The 19,238-nt window shown below is 39.9% G+C and overlaps 2 protein-coding genes across 4 annotated transcripts in view; one reads left to right on the top strand and one right to left on the bottom strand.

Moving 5' to 3' along the window:
- impact (impact RWD domain protein) overlaps window positions 1–15,923 on the bottom strand; it is a 28,210-nt gene extending 12,287 nt beyond the window's left edge. The window contains exons 1-8 of one of the 2 annotated variants that reach the window (XM_008407417.3): window positions 15,649–15,923; window positions 13,591–13,719; window positions 13,453–13,505; window positions 13,250–13,312; window positions 13,007–13,092; window positions 8,552–8,680; window positions 8,378–8,472; window positions 4,425–4,498 (exon numbers count right to left, since the gene is read on the bottom strand). In XM_008407417.3, the coding sequence (XP_008405639.1) occupies window positions 4,425–4,498; window positions 8,378–8,472; window positions 8,552–8,680; window positions 13,007–13,092; window positions 13,250–13,312; window positions 13,453–13,505; window positions 13,591–13,719; window positions 15,649–15,696 (677 nt within the window). In that variant the 5' untranslated portion in view covers window positions 15,697–15,923. Of the gene's footprint in view, window positions 1–4,424; window positions 4,499–8,377; window positions 8,473–8,551; window positions 8,681–13,006; window positions 13,158–13,249; window positions 13,313–13,452; window positions 13,506–13,590; window positions 13,720–15,648 lie in introns of those variants that run through there. The other variant, XM_008407418.2, reaches the window with a different exon arrangement.
- A 107-nt stretch (window positions 15,924–16,030) lies between these two features.
- The window catches only part of osbpl1a (oxysterol binding protein-like 1A), a 40,106-nt gene continuing 36,898 nt past the window's right edge, over window positions 16,031–19,238 (top strand). For both annotated transcript variants that reach the window (XM_008407416.3, XM_008407415.3), the window contains exon 1: window positions 16,031–16,329. The gene's annotated coding sequence lies outside the window, so the exon portion shown is untranslated. The remainder of the gene's footprint in view (window positions 16,330–19,238) is intronic.

Here is a 19,238-nt window from a genome sequence, read left to right as displayed (position 1 = left end):
GCAATGAGTTTTGGCGGCGTGGCAAACAATCAAAGGCCTTTATGTCAGCGGAGCGGGCGGCGTCGATACAGAAGTTACATTCATGAAGGATAAACAGGAACAGAGGAGAGAAAAAGGTATTTGCCCCTTCATAGATTTGGTTTCTTTTTGCTTTTATTGTCACTATGTGTTTTTGCTTTTTTTTTTCCACATAAAAAAAACTTTAAAAGAAAGCAATTTTCATATTTATAAAAGCTGCAATATGAAAGTTTATTTTTTTAAAAAGTATGTTTCTTTTTTTAAATATTTGCTAAAACTATCACCATGTCGTGACAGTGTAAGACAGATAATGTGTGAAAAAATGTAGCTCTTCTGCCTTCCACCTAAACAAATACACAGCTCTGTCAGAAACAACCTATCAGTTTTAATGCTGTCAATAATCCTCATGCATGTGTTGCTCACATCCTCCCCAGACAGCTAGCCATGGATTCTCAGGCTACTTGGCATAGCCACCGATGATGATGAAAATAATGATGATGACAGCTTTCCTGCAGCAGTAACTTGTTTCTCAGGTATTGAGCACATTTAGCAACACATACATCAGGATGACCGACAGCACTAAAATCCTCCTCTTGGCTCTGATTGGTTGATTTTGACTGGGAGCGGTGCATTTCTTCAAGCAAAAGTGACTCAAAAGTGAATTTTTTCACATATTATTTGTCTCATATTGTAGCGTTGTGACAGTTTTAACAAATATGTAAACAAAAAAAAAACAAAAAACAAAAAAACAGCAACAACACACATTTCTGTTAAAGTTACAAAGTTACAGTTACTGCAGCTTTAAAGAAGCTCCCAATTTAGTCACATTGAAGGGTTTGGGGGCATCAATGGCTTTTAAGTTTCAAGTCTATTCTTTGTTTTTTATTCTCCAAAACCTTTAAGAGGTAGAATTTCTTCTTGTCCTGCTGCATAAACCAAGAAATAACAAACTAATAACAGGACATTTTCCTTCACGATTTTCTGCTGCAGACCAAGAACTCTTATCTCTGTCAACTAAGGCAAATCTTCAGGGAACAGAATAAACTAAAGAGTGCGGAACATGCAGTCCAAGTACTTTTGATGCCTCCTCGATGAATTGCCCAAGTACAAACCCTCACTGTGGTTTGCCGGCTTCCAAAACTCTCGAGACTCTTTTTATTCTTTTGCTATCAACTGCGTTTCTTGAGATGGGGGCATGATGTTTTGCCTTTTAGCTTGCTTCACGTTGTCAGATTCAATTTAAGTGACCTATCGATCGTGCAGGTGCAGTAAAAAGGCCCGACTGCTGCTGGTGAGATTGAACCGAAAGCGCTGCAGTCACACCGGAATTTCAACACAGCCTGTAAACAATCATTTGAGATTTCAAAAAAAAGGTGTGAAATATATTTTCGCAGTGGGTTGGATTGGCCCAGAAGGCTTTTGTCGTTTACTAAATGAGGTGCATTTTGTGTTGACTCAGCTTACATTCGTCTTTGTCTGATATTAAAAAGTGTTTGACGATGTGAACGACTTGCACGTGGAAAAGGCAAACAGGAGTAATCTGTGGGCAAACAAACTGTAATATTTTACTGCACTGTTTTGTTAAAACTGATATCAGGAGAGTGAATCATAAAGCTGCTTGATGCAGCAGCCCTCCATCTATGTTGGTGCGTCTAAAAGTGGGTTTCATGTGGATCCACTGCGAAGAAATCAGTGTGTTGCTCGTGACGAGGCCAATTTTGTGCACATTTGGATAAAAGCACAAAATTTTACAGAAAGCTATGGCGTGCGGATGTTAATTTTGGCTCCATTGCACTGAATGTTTTTTTTTTTGTTTCTTCCATATTTTAATGCAAAGTTACTCTAAAAGTTGCATTGAAAGTCCATTAAAAGTGCCAACTTTGCATTAAATTATCATAGTTTACAAAATCATGCAAAGTTGGCACTTTTAATGGACTTTTAATGCAACTTTTAGAGCAACTTTGCATTAAAAGTGTCATTATTTACCGAATGACACTTCATGACAACAGTCATAAACTTTCACAAAGACGTCTTTATGTTCATGACAGGTGTTATGTCATGTTTATGACAGTGTCATGTCAGTCTTATGCACACCCCTTCAAATAAAGTGTTACCTTTCGTTTATTATTTATCTGATCACATTTTTGGTTTAATTGACCATTTTAGGATGAATATATTGCGTTCCAAACACAAAGCATGAGAGCAACTAAGTGAATAAATAGTTCAAGGCTGAATTCTTCTCATGAGCCACCTCAAGCATTCAGAATGCTGAGGTCAGTGACTTCATATTAGTGCAGACGGAGCAGCTTCATAGCGTAGCATGAGATAAATCATGCCATTATTGATTGAGTAGCACTCAGGTAGATTTACTAATTCATCAACAAATCTTTTGCAGCCTGGTTTCCCCCCGTGTATTATAAGCCTGGCGGCCCGCCATGCTTTACTAGCCCCGCCGCCAGGCTAAGCGTTGCTTGTTTACGTTTCTAGGAAAAGAAAAAAAAAATCACTTTTTTTTTTTTAAAGCCGGGCTGCAAGCGTCTCTTTTGCTCTTAGCATTTTACTAGCAGAGCAGATTTATTCCTAAAGGATAGGTTTATAATAGATAGGTTTATAGTTTATGCATTTAAAGCCGACAGCGCGCGGACCAATCACACAGCTGGTGCCTCTGCGCCTTGCCTCGCGCGCTGCCGCTGCTTTACCTCAACGGGATAGTGAGCTACCGCCTCCTTTTACTCAAACTGGACACAGGCTGACCTGTATGGATATTTACATAAACCCACTGTGAGGAATTATGATCCTTTGGAGAACTCTAGGTAAGAGTTTAAAACCCGCTGCATTAGCTCTGGTTGCGCAGCTCTACGTGAACCGAAGGAATAACTTGTAGCGAATTCAGAGGTGCGCGTTGTGAAGTGGTGAGAATGATTTATCTTTGTGAATGAACAATTATATGCGGCGTTTACATCTCACCTCGCTGCCCAGCGTGTGGCTCTGTGTCTGTCTTCGCTGTAAAGTTTATGCCTGTGGTCCCGGTTGGCCGGAGAGTTTGTGGATAACGAGCAGCGCTAACCTCATCATGCAGGTTCAGCCCGGTGAGGAGCTTTCGCGCTCTCCTCGGAGTCACGCTTCACGCCGATTTCATATTTTATTATTATTTTTAGTATTATTTTTCCGGTTATACGATGCATCAAACCATATCAAATGCGCTGTCTACTTAGAGTTTATGCGCGCGGCTGCGCGGAGATCTGAGAAACTCGTCCCATAAACTCGACCAACCAAAATAGTTTCTATGACGATTATTAAAAACTCAACAGACACGAAATGTTAGAACTACTAAAGCCACATTAGCAGCACTGAATTAAATCTCCTGTTTGTTGCGCATCTCTGTAGTGCAGCAGATTACAGGGCCGGTCCAAGGCTGGATGAGGCCTGGAGCAGAATTTGACTTAGGGGTCCCTTTTGCTGCTAAAAATATCAGCAACTCTAACAGCTTTAGTGAAATATGGGAGAAGGGAGTAGTTTAAATGGCCAGCCTAAAAAGCAATAAGTTATAATCGCAGTTTACTCATTTGTATTTGGAAATTTAAAGATTAAACTCACAGCATCAGATTGTTGCTATGGTAACAAAACAATCTAACTATGAATATTGTTCTTTGAAGTTTTACTAAGTAAACTTGCCAGCTCCTTAAAATCTTGCATCTAAATGTTAAACAATTTAAAATCTTTTAATTTATGCCTAAACAATTGAATCAAATTTAGCAGCATTGATCATCTCAATAAACAAGTGTTACACGTATGTATCTGTGGTCTGTTTTAAAGTATTAGCGTTTATGTCCCCTGAAGCCCTGATGGACCTGCTGACTTAATTTGGATTAAACAGAAGTGCAAATTTGTTGTTTTTAGACTACTTGTGGGTTTAAATAGCATTTCACTGGAGATCTTTTCCCGTAACATACACAGTAATACTTTTACATTTCCTGTCAACTTAACATCTTTCAATACAAAAACACGGTGGACCGCCTCGACGCCCCGACCACCGGGCTTAGCAAGTTTTCTGGGGGAAACCCTGCATCACGTATACATAAAAGAGCAGCGATGCGTCATACACCTGGAGCCATGTATGTAAGGTAGATAAGTGCTAGGGTAGGTGCAACCGTAATGCTTACCTTTGTGATACGACATTTACTGCCACTACATTTTAATCAGCCTATTAGGTAGCTTTTATGCAAGCCACCCCTTTTTATCAAGTAAAAACCATGAATCAATAAACTTCAGGGACGTTTGGTATTGGTATGAAACGGACCAACTGCTTTATGGAGTCCAGCTCAGACACTGTGTTTTATAATGCAGCTTTCTTTGTTCACTCATGAAATTGTATTTTCCACCATGTTTACATAGACACCACCAACCTGTAGGCGTAAATATTATGAGTGGCACTGGCAATCTTCTTGTTTTCATAAAGTTTCTCCAGGACCATCTTCACCTGAAACACATAAGAAAAAAAAAAAAAAAAAAACAAAGTAATGAGTGACGGCTGCTGGCATTCGGTGTCGTCCTCCGTTAGCTCATTGTTGAGTTTATAAAACGCTGTTCTAAAGCCAGAAGCGTTGAAGGAATGCTACCTGCAACACTTTGCGGTATGAATAACCTCCGAGTTCAGCCTGCCGCTGCTGCTGACTAATGCAGATTAGTCAGCAGCTATTTACATCAAACACTGAGCTGAAAGGCTAAATACCTCTTTTGAGTAAAAGCTAGTAAAACAAAACCTGTTGCCCATTTTTAATACTGTCTAATGGTTACACAGCATCACGTTCTGCTTGAGCCTACAAAAAAAAGCACAAAAAAAAACAACGCTGAGCGAGCATTTACTGAAGTTACATTACTAAAGTCATGTGAGTTTTCAAGAACTAAAATGATCAACTAGAGATACAGTAAGTAAAAAAGACAAGTTGTGAATTGAAATGTTTCATTAATCTTCTTTCTTTTGCTATTCTGGGTGATTTATTTACTTCTATATTTTTATTCCAGACGCTTTCCTACAGCTTGCAGTGTCAACCAGCACTTTAACACTTCATTTTAACCTGAAATAAAATTAAGCAGAACATCTCTTTAAGCCCAGTCAACTAGAACTTTTTACAAACCAATAAAATTACTGGCAAAAAGGCTGAGTTATCCATGGAAAGAAACATGAAAACTCAAAGACGGAACAAGATGGCCAAGGCTTGTCGCCACATCGTGCAGATTTTCAGCACAGAACAAAACGGATGCTGGGAGGAAAGTTTGCAGAAAATCTGGACTTCTTGGACAGAAGGGAAGTGATGGGGAGAATTATCTTGGCACATCTGCGTATAGAGCGCCTTCGCTCGTATTTTAGCTGACGGGCAGAGATTAGAACTGAGCTTCCACAAAGGGGTCGTGTGTCACCGGCTCCAAAAATATACAGCAGCTAAGAGTCCAGAAATACAATTAAAATGACATTTTTGAAAAGACTATTCCTTTTTTTTTCTTAAAGAAAGAGCCATTTCCATTTGGACATGAGGGAAAACAAAAACAAAAGTCCATTTGCACAATATCTGTGGACATGGTGTCAGAGTTTGAGATACTTTCATCAGCTTCTGCTTGAAAAAACAAAAATATCCTGCAGCTCCAACTGTGGTGCTGACAGATGCTACAATGTTTGGAAAATTCAAAATGCAGCAAAATCTAATAATGTTTGAAACATGTCATGCAAATGAGAACCGGTTGAGCAAATTTTACCCGCAATATAATTTAGGGGTTTGTAGTTTCCCAAGTGACAAAGAAGTTCCAAGTCAAGTCCAAGTCCTAAACTTTTCATTTTGAGTACATTATGAATAATTTTTAGCCTTGATACAATCAAGTATGTTCTCCTTATAAACATCAGAAAGTTGGTGCTGATGTTGCTTTTCTACAGTACATAAGTAAAAACAAATTAGAAAAAAGCAAGCAGAAGTTTCCTAGCAGAATGTAAACCAAATAATTAGTTTAGTTTATTTAAACAGGGCAATGTGCAAAAAAACATTAACAAAGGATGCTTTGCACCAGATTTAGCAGGAGAGAAAACAATAGTCTGGAACCATAAAACATAATATTGAAAAGCCATAATATGGCTCAAAATACAGTCACTGTACAAAAATACAACAAAAACAGCATTAAATGCCAAACTTCTGTTCTGTGAGCACTAATGCCAAGATGGCAGATTTTATTTTTTATTGATGATGATAAAAACTGATCCACAGTAAAATAGAATATAATAGAATAGAATATCCATGTTAATAAAGAGTACAAACCTGCTTTCACATAGTATCAGATCATTAAAAGGAAAAAATGGAAATATTCATTCAACTGTATAAAATCTTTGTGATCAAGTGGATTTTTTTGGACAGAATTATGCTGCTACTTTCTGCTCAAAGCACTGCGATATTTTTGCCATTTGCATCTTTTTGGATTTACAAAACAAACACAAACTTAATTGCAAGAATAAAATTAACCAGCCATATAACTGTCCATGTATCAGTTTGTGAGAGTTTGAATGTCAAAAAGAAGTTAAGATTATTTCGCTTTCCCACTGTAGTTTCCAGCACAAAGGTTTCACATACACATATTTACCAATATAAAACAGAACTTGCAGGGACCTCTCTATCTTACTGCGTTTTGTGTTGGATGGCTCACCAAACACAATGCCCAAACATTTGTGGCAGCTCTGGCTTCCCGTACATGGTGTTAGATACAGCTTTCCTGCCGCCAGGCTTGCAGTCGATGATCAGTCCCGAGCTACGTTCTTCTGCCTGCATTAAAAATATTACAGAAAGAGCCTAGATACAGCTGAGGCTCAGGCTGGCGCCCTGCTCTCCTCCCTGACGGCGCTGGGTGACAGAATGAATCATAAATCGTCGGTGTAAAAGTCCCAAGTCATGTCCTAAGACTTCAGTTATCAACTCGACTCCGAACTCATTCAATTTGTGACTTGAGTGCACAAGTCTCTGACATAATTATTATTAGCTAACGTCACTATCACCTATCAAAGACGTTAAGCCAGAGATGCACCAACAGCTCAGCTGTTCTGCAGAGCTCATAAGCACCAATTCTAACAGAGAAATTTACAGCAATCTTGGGGCATCTGTTCACCAGGACGCTAAGATAAACAACAGCATTTGTGTAACTAAGCCGTCTCCCTGTACAAAAAAAACCTAAGTAAATGAGAGGAGTGGGATCAAACATTGATTTGGTGAGACGTTTGTGCAATCTGTGCAAAACAAAACTGATTCGTATGTCGCCAGCCGCGGTGATGCGCCGCTGCTGTCCCTTCGGTGAAGCTTTGAGTGCAAGTCAAAATCTGTATATTTAATTGAGACAAGAAAGCCGGCCCCAAGAGAAATCAGAAAAAAAAAACCTGCAAGTAGAGATTTGATGAAAAGTAATTCACAAGTTAAACTAAACTCTGCAAAGCTTTTGCAGTTACATGAAAACACGTGTTAAATACACACATATGCAACAATTAAGTAATAAACTGGTTTTCTGATAGGTAAGAAATGGGGGAAGGGAGGCGGAAAATCAGGGTACAAATTAGCTACAGGGTGAATTGAGGCAGAGCTGCCAGTAGCATGCAGCATTTATGTTGCAGTACATGGCTTTTTACAGCATTAATAACGTAACAATAATATTTTTAAATGCATAACGTTTTGGCTATTTTTTGTTCTTTTTGCAACCAAGTCAGATTTCACTCAAAAGTGTGTTTAAAACAAATGAAGGCTCCTAAAATCCTTCTGTGTGTACAAACTTTGTTCCAGCAGAGCCATTGGCTGGAAGAAAACTTGGCTGAAACTGAACCCCATCGGCTCCATTCAAGTTTACCGCATATAAACACCTTACTGCTTACTGCTATATATATAAATATATAATTTTATTTTTTTCCCCTTTCAACATTACTTTAGCAGTTGTAGCACTTAGCGCTTCAAGAACATTACGTGAAAGCGTGAAACCTGCCCCGGGTCTCCATCATCTCGGTTCGTGGCGTCCCAGCAGGACAGCTGCATCTGCTAATATTTTTAACCAATTAGCACTTTGCAGCAGGTGGGAGCTTTTAAGACGAGCCAAAGAGTAAGATTAATATGAAGGGAGTGAAAAACAGATCCTTTTTTTTTTTTTTTACTTCAGTCAGTGGCCTAAATCAAAAAAATTTAGACAAACGCAAACTAAAGAAAGTTCATAAGTTCCCACTAGGAGTCATATACCATTCCGGCTAGCATTTAGCCACTTTAGCTAAACAACAGGGCTTTTTTTTCGTATAAATTACGGCATTCTTTTCTTGAACGTCGTTAACGTCACTGTGCATGTGTCGTACCTGTCTTGGCGTGACCACAGGTGCCAAATGGGGCTGGAAGGTGCTGCGTCGGTCCGTGATGGGGCTTCCATGTTTTATCGGCGGTATCTCTTCATCTGAAAGTGGGCAGCATCGCACATAATTATAAAAACTTTTATCGGAAACACAGCAGGTGCCGATTTAAGTGAGCTATACCGTTTGCCTGATCCAAGAAGAAGTGGGTTTTCTCTGCGGTTTCCCTGAGAACGCGCAAATCAGGACCGCCTTCATCGCCGTCCTCCACGTCCTCCTCCGCAGTTACGTTCACTTTTTCTTCTTGAATGACTGAAGAGGGATTAAATGAGCGTGAGGTATTAATATGAGCATGAATGTGGCAAAAAATAATAAAAAAAAATCACATTTTAATTAGCACAGTGATTGTTTATTATGAGCCTTGAGATGAACAATTAAATGTGATTCAAACCAAATTTTTCCATCTGAAGTGAAATTATGCAAATGCAATGAAAATTAATAAATGTGTCACTAAAGTCAGCTGACAATCTATTCCAGGATTATTTATGCAAAAACATAGCGCGATCCAAAAGTATTCACATTGCTAAAACATATTAGGAGTTTGTCACGATCTTTACTTTAACGTGTTTTGTTTATGTTTGTTGTGATATATTAACACAAGGTAGACCTCAACTGAGGTGGAGAGAGATCCATGGTTTGTTTCAGACAATTAAAATTAGAAAATATTTGGCATGTTTTTTTTTTAAATTATTATTATTATTTTACCTGCAACACTCTGATATCCCAAAATAAAATCATACAAAATACTGCACTCAGGTGCTGTCAATCACAAGCATGTAAGCGCTGCAGCTGTGCTAATGGCGGAGAGATACGACAGGAAAAGTCATCCGCTGTCATCGTTGGCCAGGCTAACTAGCATTAGCATCCGCACCAGTCTCTGGTGTGGCAAAGAAACTGCAGCATAGCAGAGGGGTAAGGGGAGGGTCTGAGCAGCATGTACACGAGAAAATAATAATAAGTCTATTTTATGACATATGTGTTTGTTATTCTCAACAAACCCCATGAAAACATGAAATTTGACAGTTAATTAGCCCCCCCTCCTCCCAACTTATTTGAAGCTTTTGGCCGCAGATGTGCTTCTCATTTCTGAAGGTGTAAATGCCACATTGCGATCAGGTAATGCTACTTTTAAAAAAAAAACTAAAAAAAAACTAACTGGGTCTAATTTAAAGTGTGGATTAACACACATTTGCAGCGCAGTGCGAACGCGCCACTCGCCAACATGCTATTAGCACATTTTTGGAAGACAGTCCAGGGCGCTGGAAGGGAAGATGCAAACGCAACATCATCATAAAAAGCATGCACCTTTCAGGAAGAGAAAATCTCCCAAAACAGAGGTCAGGAAAACAAGGCTGCACGCGGCCAAGCATGCATATTAGGATGCATTAAAGCACGGCTATTAGAACTTGAGGATAAAGAACACGCAGACACGAGCGCTAATGTCATTCATCAGCCCCTTTTTGAGTAAACGCTGCTAAAACTTACACGGCCGCCAGGAAAACAGGAAATGACAAATGTGCACTGCAGATCTCCCCATGTTTACCCTCATAATGAAAAGCTCAGTATTTCTTACAGTTTAATCAACACACACACACACAAAACAGAGAGGGAGAGAGAGAGCGCTCAACAGAAACACACAGCCAAAATCCATTAAAAGTAAGTGGATTTCATGTTCAGTTGAACAAATATTTGTTTTCTGATATGGTTTTCTTTTCCTTCTCCTGCTCATCATTTTTGCTTCAGTGTGGTCTGATTCATCCAAAACTTCATCATCAAAGCCTTTATGTCCCTCCTCACTTTTTAATGTGTCCATCATCTCTTCTGCTTTTTTTCATTTCCTTTATTTTTCTGTCAAATGTGCAGCTTCGGCCTTATCGCCCCTCCCTCTCTCTCTCTCTTTCTCTTTGTCTCCCTCTCTCCCACCATGTGGCTGTCACCTGAATGAATAAGCCAACGGTCCCACTCCTGGGCTGAAGGGCCGCGACCAGTTACACTTATTCCCACATGAATCACCAAAAAGATGGTTTATGACACACCACAATGGGGAGGCGGGCTTGTTTTTTTTTTTTTTTTTTTTTTTGTCTGTCTGTCTTGTTGCTAAAAAGGTATAATGTCCTGTAGGAGCACGGTGTCAGATAAGTGCGACAGAGGGCGGAGAGACTGACACCCAGAAACGCACCTCGTTTTAGCGGGTGAAGCCGGAATCGAGGAGCCTTTTAGCGCTGCGTTTTATGCCAGGGGGAAAAGGCTCCACCGAGGCAAGGGGGGTGCATTATCAAGATACGGATCTTAATTCAGTGAAGTCACTCAAAGCGTGGGGCATTTTTTTTTTTTTTTTTTTTACAAGGGCTTTGTGTTCACCTTATTGCACCTTTAGATCCTCACCGGAAAGATACGCCGGTAAGGATGGGAGCCAAACACAGGAGGGAGGAGAATCTAGATGAGGCTTCACCTGCTGCTCTGAGATTTGGCTCGATCGAAAGTGATTATTTAACGTCTAATAATGTTTCAAATGTGCATTTTATGCAGCTAAACGGTGGAACCAGGATTTTAAGATGGCACGTAAACGTTTCTCACCGTGTGACGTGAACTCAGATTGAACTTTTAGGTCATTTGGATCATTGAAATTATGCATTTCTTTGTAAAAATGATGAGAATATTTTTGAGGTTTCTTCTAATTGAAAGGTTTACACAAACTAAGATGGCTGTGATCCTAAACTAGTTGGGGAGAGCTCAACTGATGATGTCATCGCTTTGTAAGGTTCTGATAGGTTAATTTTTGACATTTAAGTTAAATGGAGGCACACCTCAAACACTGCAAAATCACATGTTACGAAGGAGTTTTTGTTTAGTTTCTATTGAGAATTTCTGCGTACACTTGAAATAAAACTAAACTAATTTAGAAGAAACTTTTTAGCAAGATATAGGAACCTGTCTCAAGCCAGTAATTATTTAACACTTATATAAAGTATTTGTTTATATGGCAGATGTTTCATGCATGATGCAACATATTTCCCCATCTTACTTTTTTTTTTTTTTTTTTATCTGCCAATGGAACTGGTACTTTTTTAAAAAATCCCTATTTGGGTATTATTGACTTAAAACAAACTATTGTATATTGCTAAGAAGTTACTTGTAAGTTAGTGATGTCTTTGTTTCAGCTGTCCAGAGATATTTGCACTGGACATTAGTCAAAAGTATCTGGGAAGATTTTGTGCAACATGACAGAAATCAAATCAAAACAAATTAGCCGAGACATTATGAGGAGATATGTGGACTTCATCCAGCAAGTAGTTGAACTTCATGTCATTTGTAGAACAAAGAACACAGAGAAAAGGAAACTTTATTCTTCAACTCCACTGTTATGAACCACCGATCGTTGTGCACAACGGGACATAAACTCCCATCAAAACACATTAAAGTTTGTGGTTGTTATGGGTAAAGTTGACCCCCCACCTTCTTCAATTCAGAAAAAAAATAGATGTCAAACGTTTGTGCAGCAAATTTTGTTTGTTTGTGCCGCTTTGGCTTTGAAGATATTAATTTAAGGTTAAAGGTCAAAAGGTCAACCAGCCTCCTCCCACTTTTATAAAATCAAACAAAATAGGAGTCTATCAACTTGGGTACATTTGTGCTGGTTCGTGCAGCAAAAACTTTCGTTTGTGCCGCTATCATTCTAAAGATATTAAGAAAAATGTTCTCCAGGGGTCATCAGAGGTCATCCCTGCCCCTCCGGCTCACATTTGCAAAAATAAATACATTAGGTGTCAATCAATTCGACTACATTTATGCTAGCAAAATTTTTCGTCTGTGCTGCTTTGGCTGTGAAGATATTAATGAAAGGTTAAAGGTCAAAAGGTCAATCACTGTCAGGGAGGGGGGGTTGGTGGGACTTCAAAATTTATTTTGCTGCACAAACGCAGCACTAACGTTTGACACCAATTTTGTTTGATTTTATGAAAGTGTGGGGGGGCGGGGCTGGTTGACCTTTAACCTTTCATTAATATCTTCAAAGCCAAAGCAGCACAAATGAAAATGTTTGCTGCACAAGCGTGGTCGAGTTGACTGACATCCATTTTGTCTGATTAAAAGAAGGTTGCGGCGCTGGTTGACCTTTCATGACCTCTAGAAACATTTCTTTATATTTTTAAAATGATAGCGGCACCAACAAATATTTTTGCTGCACAAATGCAGCACAAACATTTGACAACAATTTTGTCTGATTTGAAGAAAGTGTGTGGGGGGAGGGTCAACTTCACTCAGGTGACAAAATGTGAAAAAGTTATATATATATATATATATATATATATATATATATATATATATATACTGAATCTGTTCACTCTTAGTTCCAATTTTCGGCATCCTTCCTTCAACAATGCGCCGTGTTTTCCCAACTGTCGGCTCAGTAAACAGCCAGCTGGCTGGTACAAACGGATGAAGCCGAGAGGTGACGGCTCAGAGTAGCATGAAGCTAGCTCCGCCACGCAGGTGGACGTCCAGGCCATTGGGGGTCATTATAAAGCGCTCACCGACCTGCGGGCTCATGGCACGAAACTCTTTTCTCGCACACCTCACCTGGTCCCGAGCTGTGGGATTTCTCCACGAGGAATTCTCTGATTCTTTCCACCCACAGGTAGAGGATGCTCTCCCCCGCATGCTCCCTGTTGAAAATTAAATAGTCGCATATGAGGGCGGAAGCTCGAAATCGCACACAGAGACGGGCGCCCTGCGAGAAAGAATAATGAAAGCTTTTGTTGTGACTAATATCGCCACGCAGCATCTCCTTGTGAAGTCAGATATTACGAGAAAAGCACTCACACGTAGATGTCTTCCAGGCTGTTTGCCAATTTGGCCCTCTCGGAGCCTCGCAACCACGCCGCACTAGAAAAGCCGAGAACAAACACGGGGTTATTGAGTGGGACGCGGAGTGGGCTCTTGAGTGGGACGTTGTTCTTTCAAATCAGCAGATCTCCTCCATATTAAATCGAAAAAAGAAAAAAAAAGAGGGCAAATAGACTTACTTGATCTGATAGATGGGCGGGGCTGCGCTTGGATAATCGGGTGGAAGGATTATCTGATCACAGTGAGACGAAAATAATAGTTTTAGAACAAGCTGAGATGCTTGAGATTCATATGCAGGATTCTGTTTTCTCCTCCACCTGCAAGCATGCCGTCAGTTTCTGCTCCTCAGCGTCGCTGGATATTTTGATGCAGAATATCCTGGACGCTTCGTCTATCACACACCACTCGTCTCCGTAGATAGAAGACAAAGCTTCGACCTCTTCAATCTGAATGAGAAAAATCCAATTAGAGAACAAAAAAAAGAAAAAACCCAACTAGTCTGAGAGTCTTCAAAGTTTAATCCCTGGTTAATCCACACGGTGATTACAGAATTTCAACAAGTAGAGGGCTTTAAAATTCTCACAGTACAGCTGATGGCGCTGTAGAGATCTGTATAGATCTATGGGTTTGTTATTCTTGAATATATATGCAATGATTCAGCAGAAATGATTCCACAGCAAAAGCATTGAAAGAATAGGTGATTCTTAGGGCAAAACCAAGAATCAGACTTAGTCCTTAAAGAAACAGATGCTAAAATAAACAGTTTCTAGCAAAAATGGCTAAACAGGAGTGATACCCAATTCCTCACAATGCAGAGCTGGACAGAATCATAAGAGAAACAGGTAACTCTCAGACTGAGCCATTTTGTTCTTATCTACTTTAAATTCATATTTGTAAAACAAAAACTTTTAAGTCTGAAATGTTTCATCAGATTAATCGTGATTAATTGATTATTGAACTATTCGTCAACTAATTTAGTAATTGATTATTGATTACTCGTTAACTCGAGGATACAGATTAAAAAAAAAACAGCCATTTGCTAAAAGAACGACGTCCTCAGAGGAGTAATTAAGCCAAAACTGTACAAAAACAAAAAATACATTTTCACTTTAGATGAAAACATATATTACATATTGTAATATATTTCTAAAACTTTAAGAAAGGCTTTCAAAAATCAACAGAATGTGCCAATTATTTCATGTGATTAATCGATTCATTGTGAGAATAATCGGTAGGTTAATCAATAATTAAAATGATTGCTTTCATTACAAACATATAGTGCACACATCCCTAAAACCGTGACATACCAGTTAATAGGAATCAGCTGTGAGGTTTTGTGAAAACTTTACTAGCAAGAGTTTCCCTCAGTGAGGGAATGGTGGAAGGTCACAGCTAGTCAGACATATGTTGCATCAATCCACCTCATCAGCTGACTCGGCGGATCAGCAGATTGTGAGTCCGCTGGGATAACATTCAGACAACCACAAGACCAGGAGAGCACAGAGAGGTGTACCATCTGTGCAACTGTCAGTCTGACCAAAAAATAAATAAATCGAAAGCTTCACCCTGTTCCTGGTGGAGTCACACTAGACCGAGGATTTCAGCTTATCAGGAGGACACATACGGTGGGGTGAATTTGTCCTCTTCCTGATTTCGTTTTTATTTTTATTTTTTTGTATCTTTGTCACACTTTGGCGTTTCAGAACGTCAAAACAATTTAAATACAACAATACAATTAAGGGAGAAAAAAACCTGAAACCTGCATGGGCCTGTGTGGAAAAAGTGAGTGATTGGCTGCAGAACCCAGGTTGGCTTCAGTTGGAGGTCAGAAGTGTGATAGTCTAGTTAGATCACTTCTACAAGAACGCCGATTGAATACATTCAATTTGCAATAGCATGTATACTTACAAACATATAACTATACATACTTACATGTATACTTTTAGGCATATGAAGGAGGAATTTTATGAAAAGCATAGTAAAGTGGAAGAAAAACAGGCAAAATACAACAGCTGATCGGTCACCTTATGTGACGTCACCATAGATATCGGGAAGCTTTTTTTTTATTTATTTTTTTGAGAAGGTATGGTTTTATTTTGTTGATTAAATTGTCATACAGAAAATAGCAACCTGTACATCGAGTTGACCGTGATATTTTGTCAGTGTATAAGTGATTAACTTTCAGTAAATGAGTTTAATAGATTTTACAGATAATCTGGTTTGGGGCTTTAAATGTTCCTGGCATGATTTCAAGCCAAAGTTGCATTGAGTCGCTCTGCCTCTTTTATCAATATGATGATCACTTCCACGGTCCATGCAGCCAGTTACTGTAAAACTCTGTTTTCTTCACTGTGTCTTGGAAGGTTTAATCTTACTTGAGCCTGCAGATCTTCTTCATTCTCTGGATTTATAATATCCGCCATGAATTCATCTTAATAAACCTCGCCCGCTGGGAAAACGTATCATTCAGTGGTAAGGCACATGACAACACGAAGAATCCCCACTGAATGAGATTAGCAGTCCATGAAGAACTGCTTCCAGGGTAAAGTGGCTCCGCAGGCTGCTAGCATTCTGACTTCCGGTTTCTACTATCACCTTGTGAGTAAACAGAAAGCAATACAACGAGGCACAATATACCAAGAGTTTGTCTTATATTGTGTCGCCAAAAAATATTCACATTTCTCACCTTAAATTCTGTTTTGTTACGGGGTTCTCTTTTATTTTGAAAAGCCCGGTCGTATGACTTCCGCTGAGCGCGGATCAGCTGACCTGAGTGTAAACAGTCAGCAGTGACAGAGGTATGTGTGTAAAGGAAGCGTCACTGTGATGCACATTTGTCCGCGTGCTCCGTCAGGGCTGTCAGAAGTCAATAAATGAGAAGTTGGTGTTTGTCAGCGAGTGAAAGCGGGATGTGTCGGAGGCTCTTCGCCGCGTTGAGTGCGCTGAAGTAGGGCAGCAGGAAGCTCACCGGAGGGGCTTTAAACATCACATGCAGCTCCACGGTGGGCCCCTGTTAGGGAAAGCAGCTGGATTTTAGCTCACGGGACGTGGAAACTGTAAGTCGGACTTTTTCTCTGCACTTAGTCGAAACACAAATGCACATTAACACTAAAACTACCACTGCTTGTGGTAAGCTGTAGTGTATTTAAATAGATTTTTATGTCATTTAAATTCCTCTTGAAGGTTAATTGTTCGAAGTTTTAGCACTTAAGTGTCCTGTTTTTTTCTTCTTCTTTTGTTTATTATTGAATAAATACAGAAGGTACTGCAATGGGTTTTTTCCTGCTTTAAGACTGGGCATCAATTTAATTTGAGCTTTTCTGGTTTCATTCTATTGTCTTATAGCACAACATGATGATAAATGTCATCTTGAGGCATTTTACAGTAAAACTTTTTACAAGTGTAATTTACATCCAGTTTACAAACACATAACAAAATCAATTCAATAATGTATAGCCAGATTCAAATTCAGCTGCATACTTAAAATCCTAGTTGTAAAGCAATGTAGTGAAATTCAGTTGAAAATGTAAATAGGTGAAACTTTCTTAATCTGCAGAAATCCATTGACTTTGCAGCAATCCATTCTCCACTCCAGCAAGCATGACACGACAGTAACCAAGAACAACTCATTTTTAACTGGAAAAATAAAAATGAAATAAAAAAAAAACTCAATCTGAGCCTGGAACAGAGAGGGCAGAGCAGAGCAGAAAACACACCAGTTTTCTGACCTGGGAATACATTCGATGTGAAAATAAAAATTTGTCCAGGAAAGAGATGAGGGCAAACCCACAAAAACCAGACAAACTGTGGCTTTGTGGTTAAGAGAAAGTCCACACAGAACAAATTTGTGCTTCACACAACTTTGTTTTTATTTTGAATAAGTTTTACTTTAATTTCAGTCAGTTTCTGATTCCATGAGGAATACGCTTTCAAAGTTTGCTTCTCAAACTTTGAAGCTGCTAACTTACAATTGTTTAAGTTTACTGCTGTCAAATAAAATGCTGTGCAGTGAAAGCACGGACATGCTTCCAATGTGTTGGTTTTGTCTTGGAAAATTGTTGTCACACTGTTCCCTATTTTTGTCCTGTTATGTGGATCTAAATATAAGGTAAATATGGCAGATTTAGTTGAAAACAAAGTCTATATATTTCACAAGGTGTGTTGAAGACATTGGAACAAATTTATGTTATATTGTCTTTTTTTTAATGAGATGGATGAAAGAGTGGCTGAGTGATCTTTGACGTTGAGTTTTTACCATATTAACACACTGACACTGTGTGTGTTTTACTCAGGTTATCATGCTGTGAGAATGTCACACTGGTCCTTGTCTACTTCAAATATCCATCACCGTTTAAAATTTCTTATTCATTTTGCCAATAAAGATCTCAATACCAAGATATTTGTTTATTCACAGCCCCATATTTCAGTGGTCCAAAAGAGATTTATAAATAGAACATTTTATTAATTAGCAAAATAAAGACTGGGGGACAATTTAATCATTGCTTTTAATTAAACAGTATAAGTAAAAATCCCTTTAAAAAAAAAAAAAAATTCCCTTCTCACCCTCCGCGGGTGGTCTGTTTCATCCTCTGAGCTCGGGTCCTCTACCAGAGGCCTGGGAGCTTGAGGGTTCTGCGCAGTATCTTGGCTGTGCCTAGAACTGCACATTTCTGGACTGAGATGTCTGATGTTGTTCCTGGGATCTGTTTGAGCCACTGCTCCAGTTTGGGGGTGACTGCCCCGAGGGCCCCGATGACCACAGGCACCACTGTGGTCTTCACCTTCCAGGTCTTTTCCAGTTCCTCCCTGAGGCCCTGGTACTTCTCCAATTTCTCATGTTCCTTTTTCCTGATGTTGTAGTCACTTGGTATTGCTACATCCACCACAACGGCTTTCCTCTGTTCTTTATCCACCACCACAATGTCCGGTTGGTTCGCCATTACCATCTTGTCTGTCTGGATCTGGAAGTCCCACAGGATCTTAGCTCGGTCATTCTCCACCACTTTTGGGGGTGTTCCCCACTTTGATCTCGGGGCTTCCAGTCCATATTCTGCACAGATGTTCCTGTACACTATGCCCGCCACTTGGTTATGTCGTTCCATGTACGCTTTCCCTGCCAGCATCTTGCACCCTGCTATTATGTGCTGGACTGTCTCAGGGGCCTCCTTGCACAACCTACACCTTGGGTCTTCTCTGGTGTGGTAGATCTGAGCCTCTATTGCTCTGGTGTTTAGGGCCTGTTCCTGGGCGGCCAGGATGAGAGCCTCTGTGCTGTCCTTGAGTCCAGCTTTCTCCAGCCATTGGTAGGTTTTCCTGACATCAGCCACTTCAGTTATTTGTCGGTGGTACATCCCATGTAGGGGCTTGTCCTCCCATGATGGTACTTCCAGCACCTTGTCTTCTGTTCCCCATTGCCTGAGACATTCGCTGAGCACATCGTCTGTTGACGCTTTGTCCTTGATGTATTTATGGATCTTGGATGTTTCATCCTGGACAGTGGCTCTCACACTCACTAGTCCTCTGCCTCCTTCCTTACGGCTCGTGTACAGTCTCAGGGTGCTGGATTTGGGGTGGAACCCTCCATGCATGGTTAGTAGCTTCCTAGTCTTAACATCCGTGGCCTTCATCTCTTCCATTGGCCAGCTAATTATTCCGGCAGGGTATCTGATTACTGGTAAGGCATAGCTGTTTATTGCACGGATCTTGTTCTTGCCATTGAGCTGGCTTCTCAGGACTTGCCTTATTCGTTGGAGGTATTTGGCTGTGGCTCCTTTCCTTGTGACCTCATCGAGGTTGCCATTTGCTTGTGGTATTCCCAGGTACTTGTAGCTGTGCTCTATGTCTGCTATTGTTCCTTCTGGGAGTGAGACCCCTTTTGTGTGGGTGACCTTCCCTCTCTTTGTAACCATCCGACCACACTTCTCTAGTCCGAATGACATCCCAATGTCAGTGCTGTAGATCCTGG

This window comes from Poecilia reticulata, chromosome 4 (genome assembly GCF_904066995.2).
Source record: "Poecilia reticulata chromosome 4, P_reticulata-male-v2, whole genome shotgun sequence".
NCBI classification, from domain to species: domain Eukaryota; kingdom Metazoa; phylum Chordata; class Actinopteri; order Cyprinodontiformes; family Poeciliidae; genus Poecilia; species Poecilia reticulata.
This window is presented reverse-complemented; position numbering and strand designations above follow the sequence as displayed.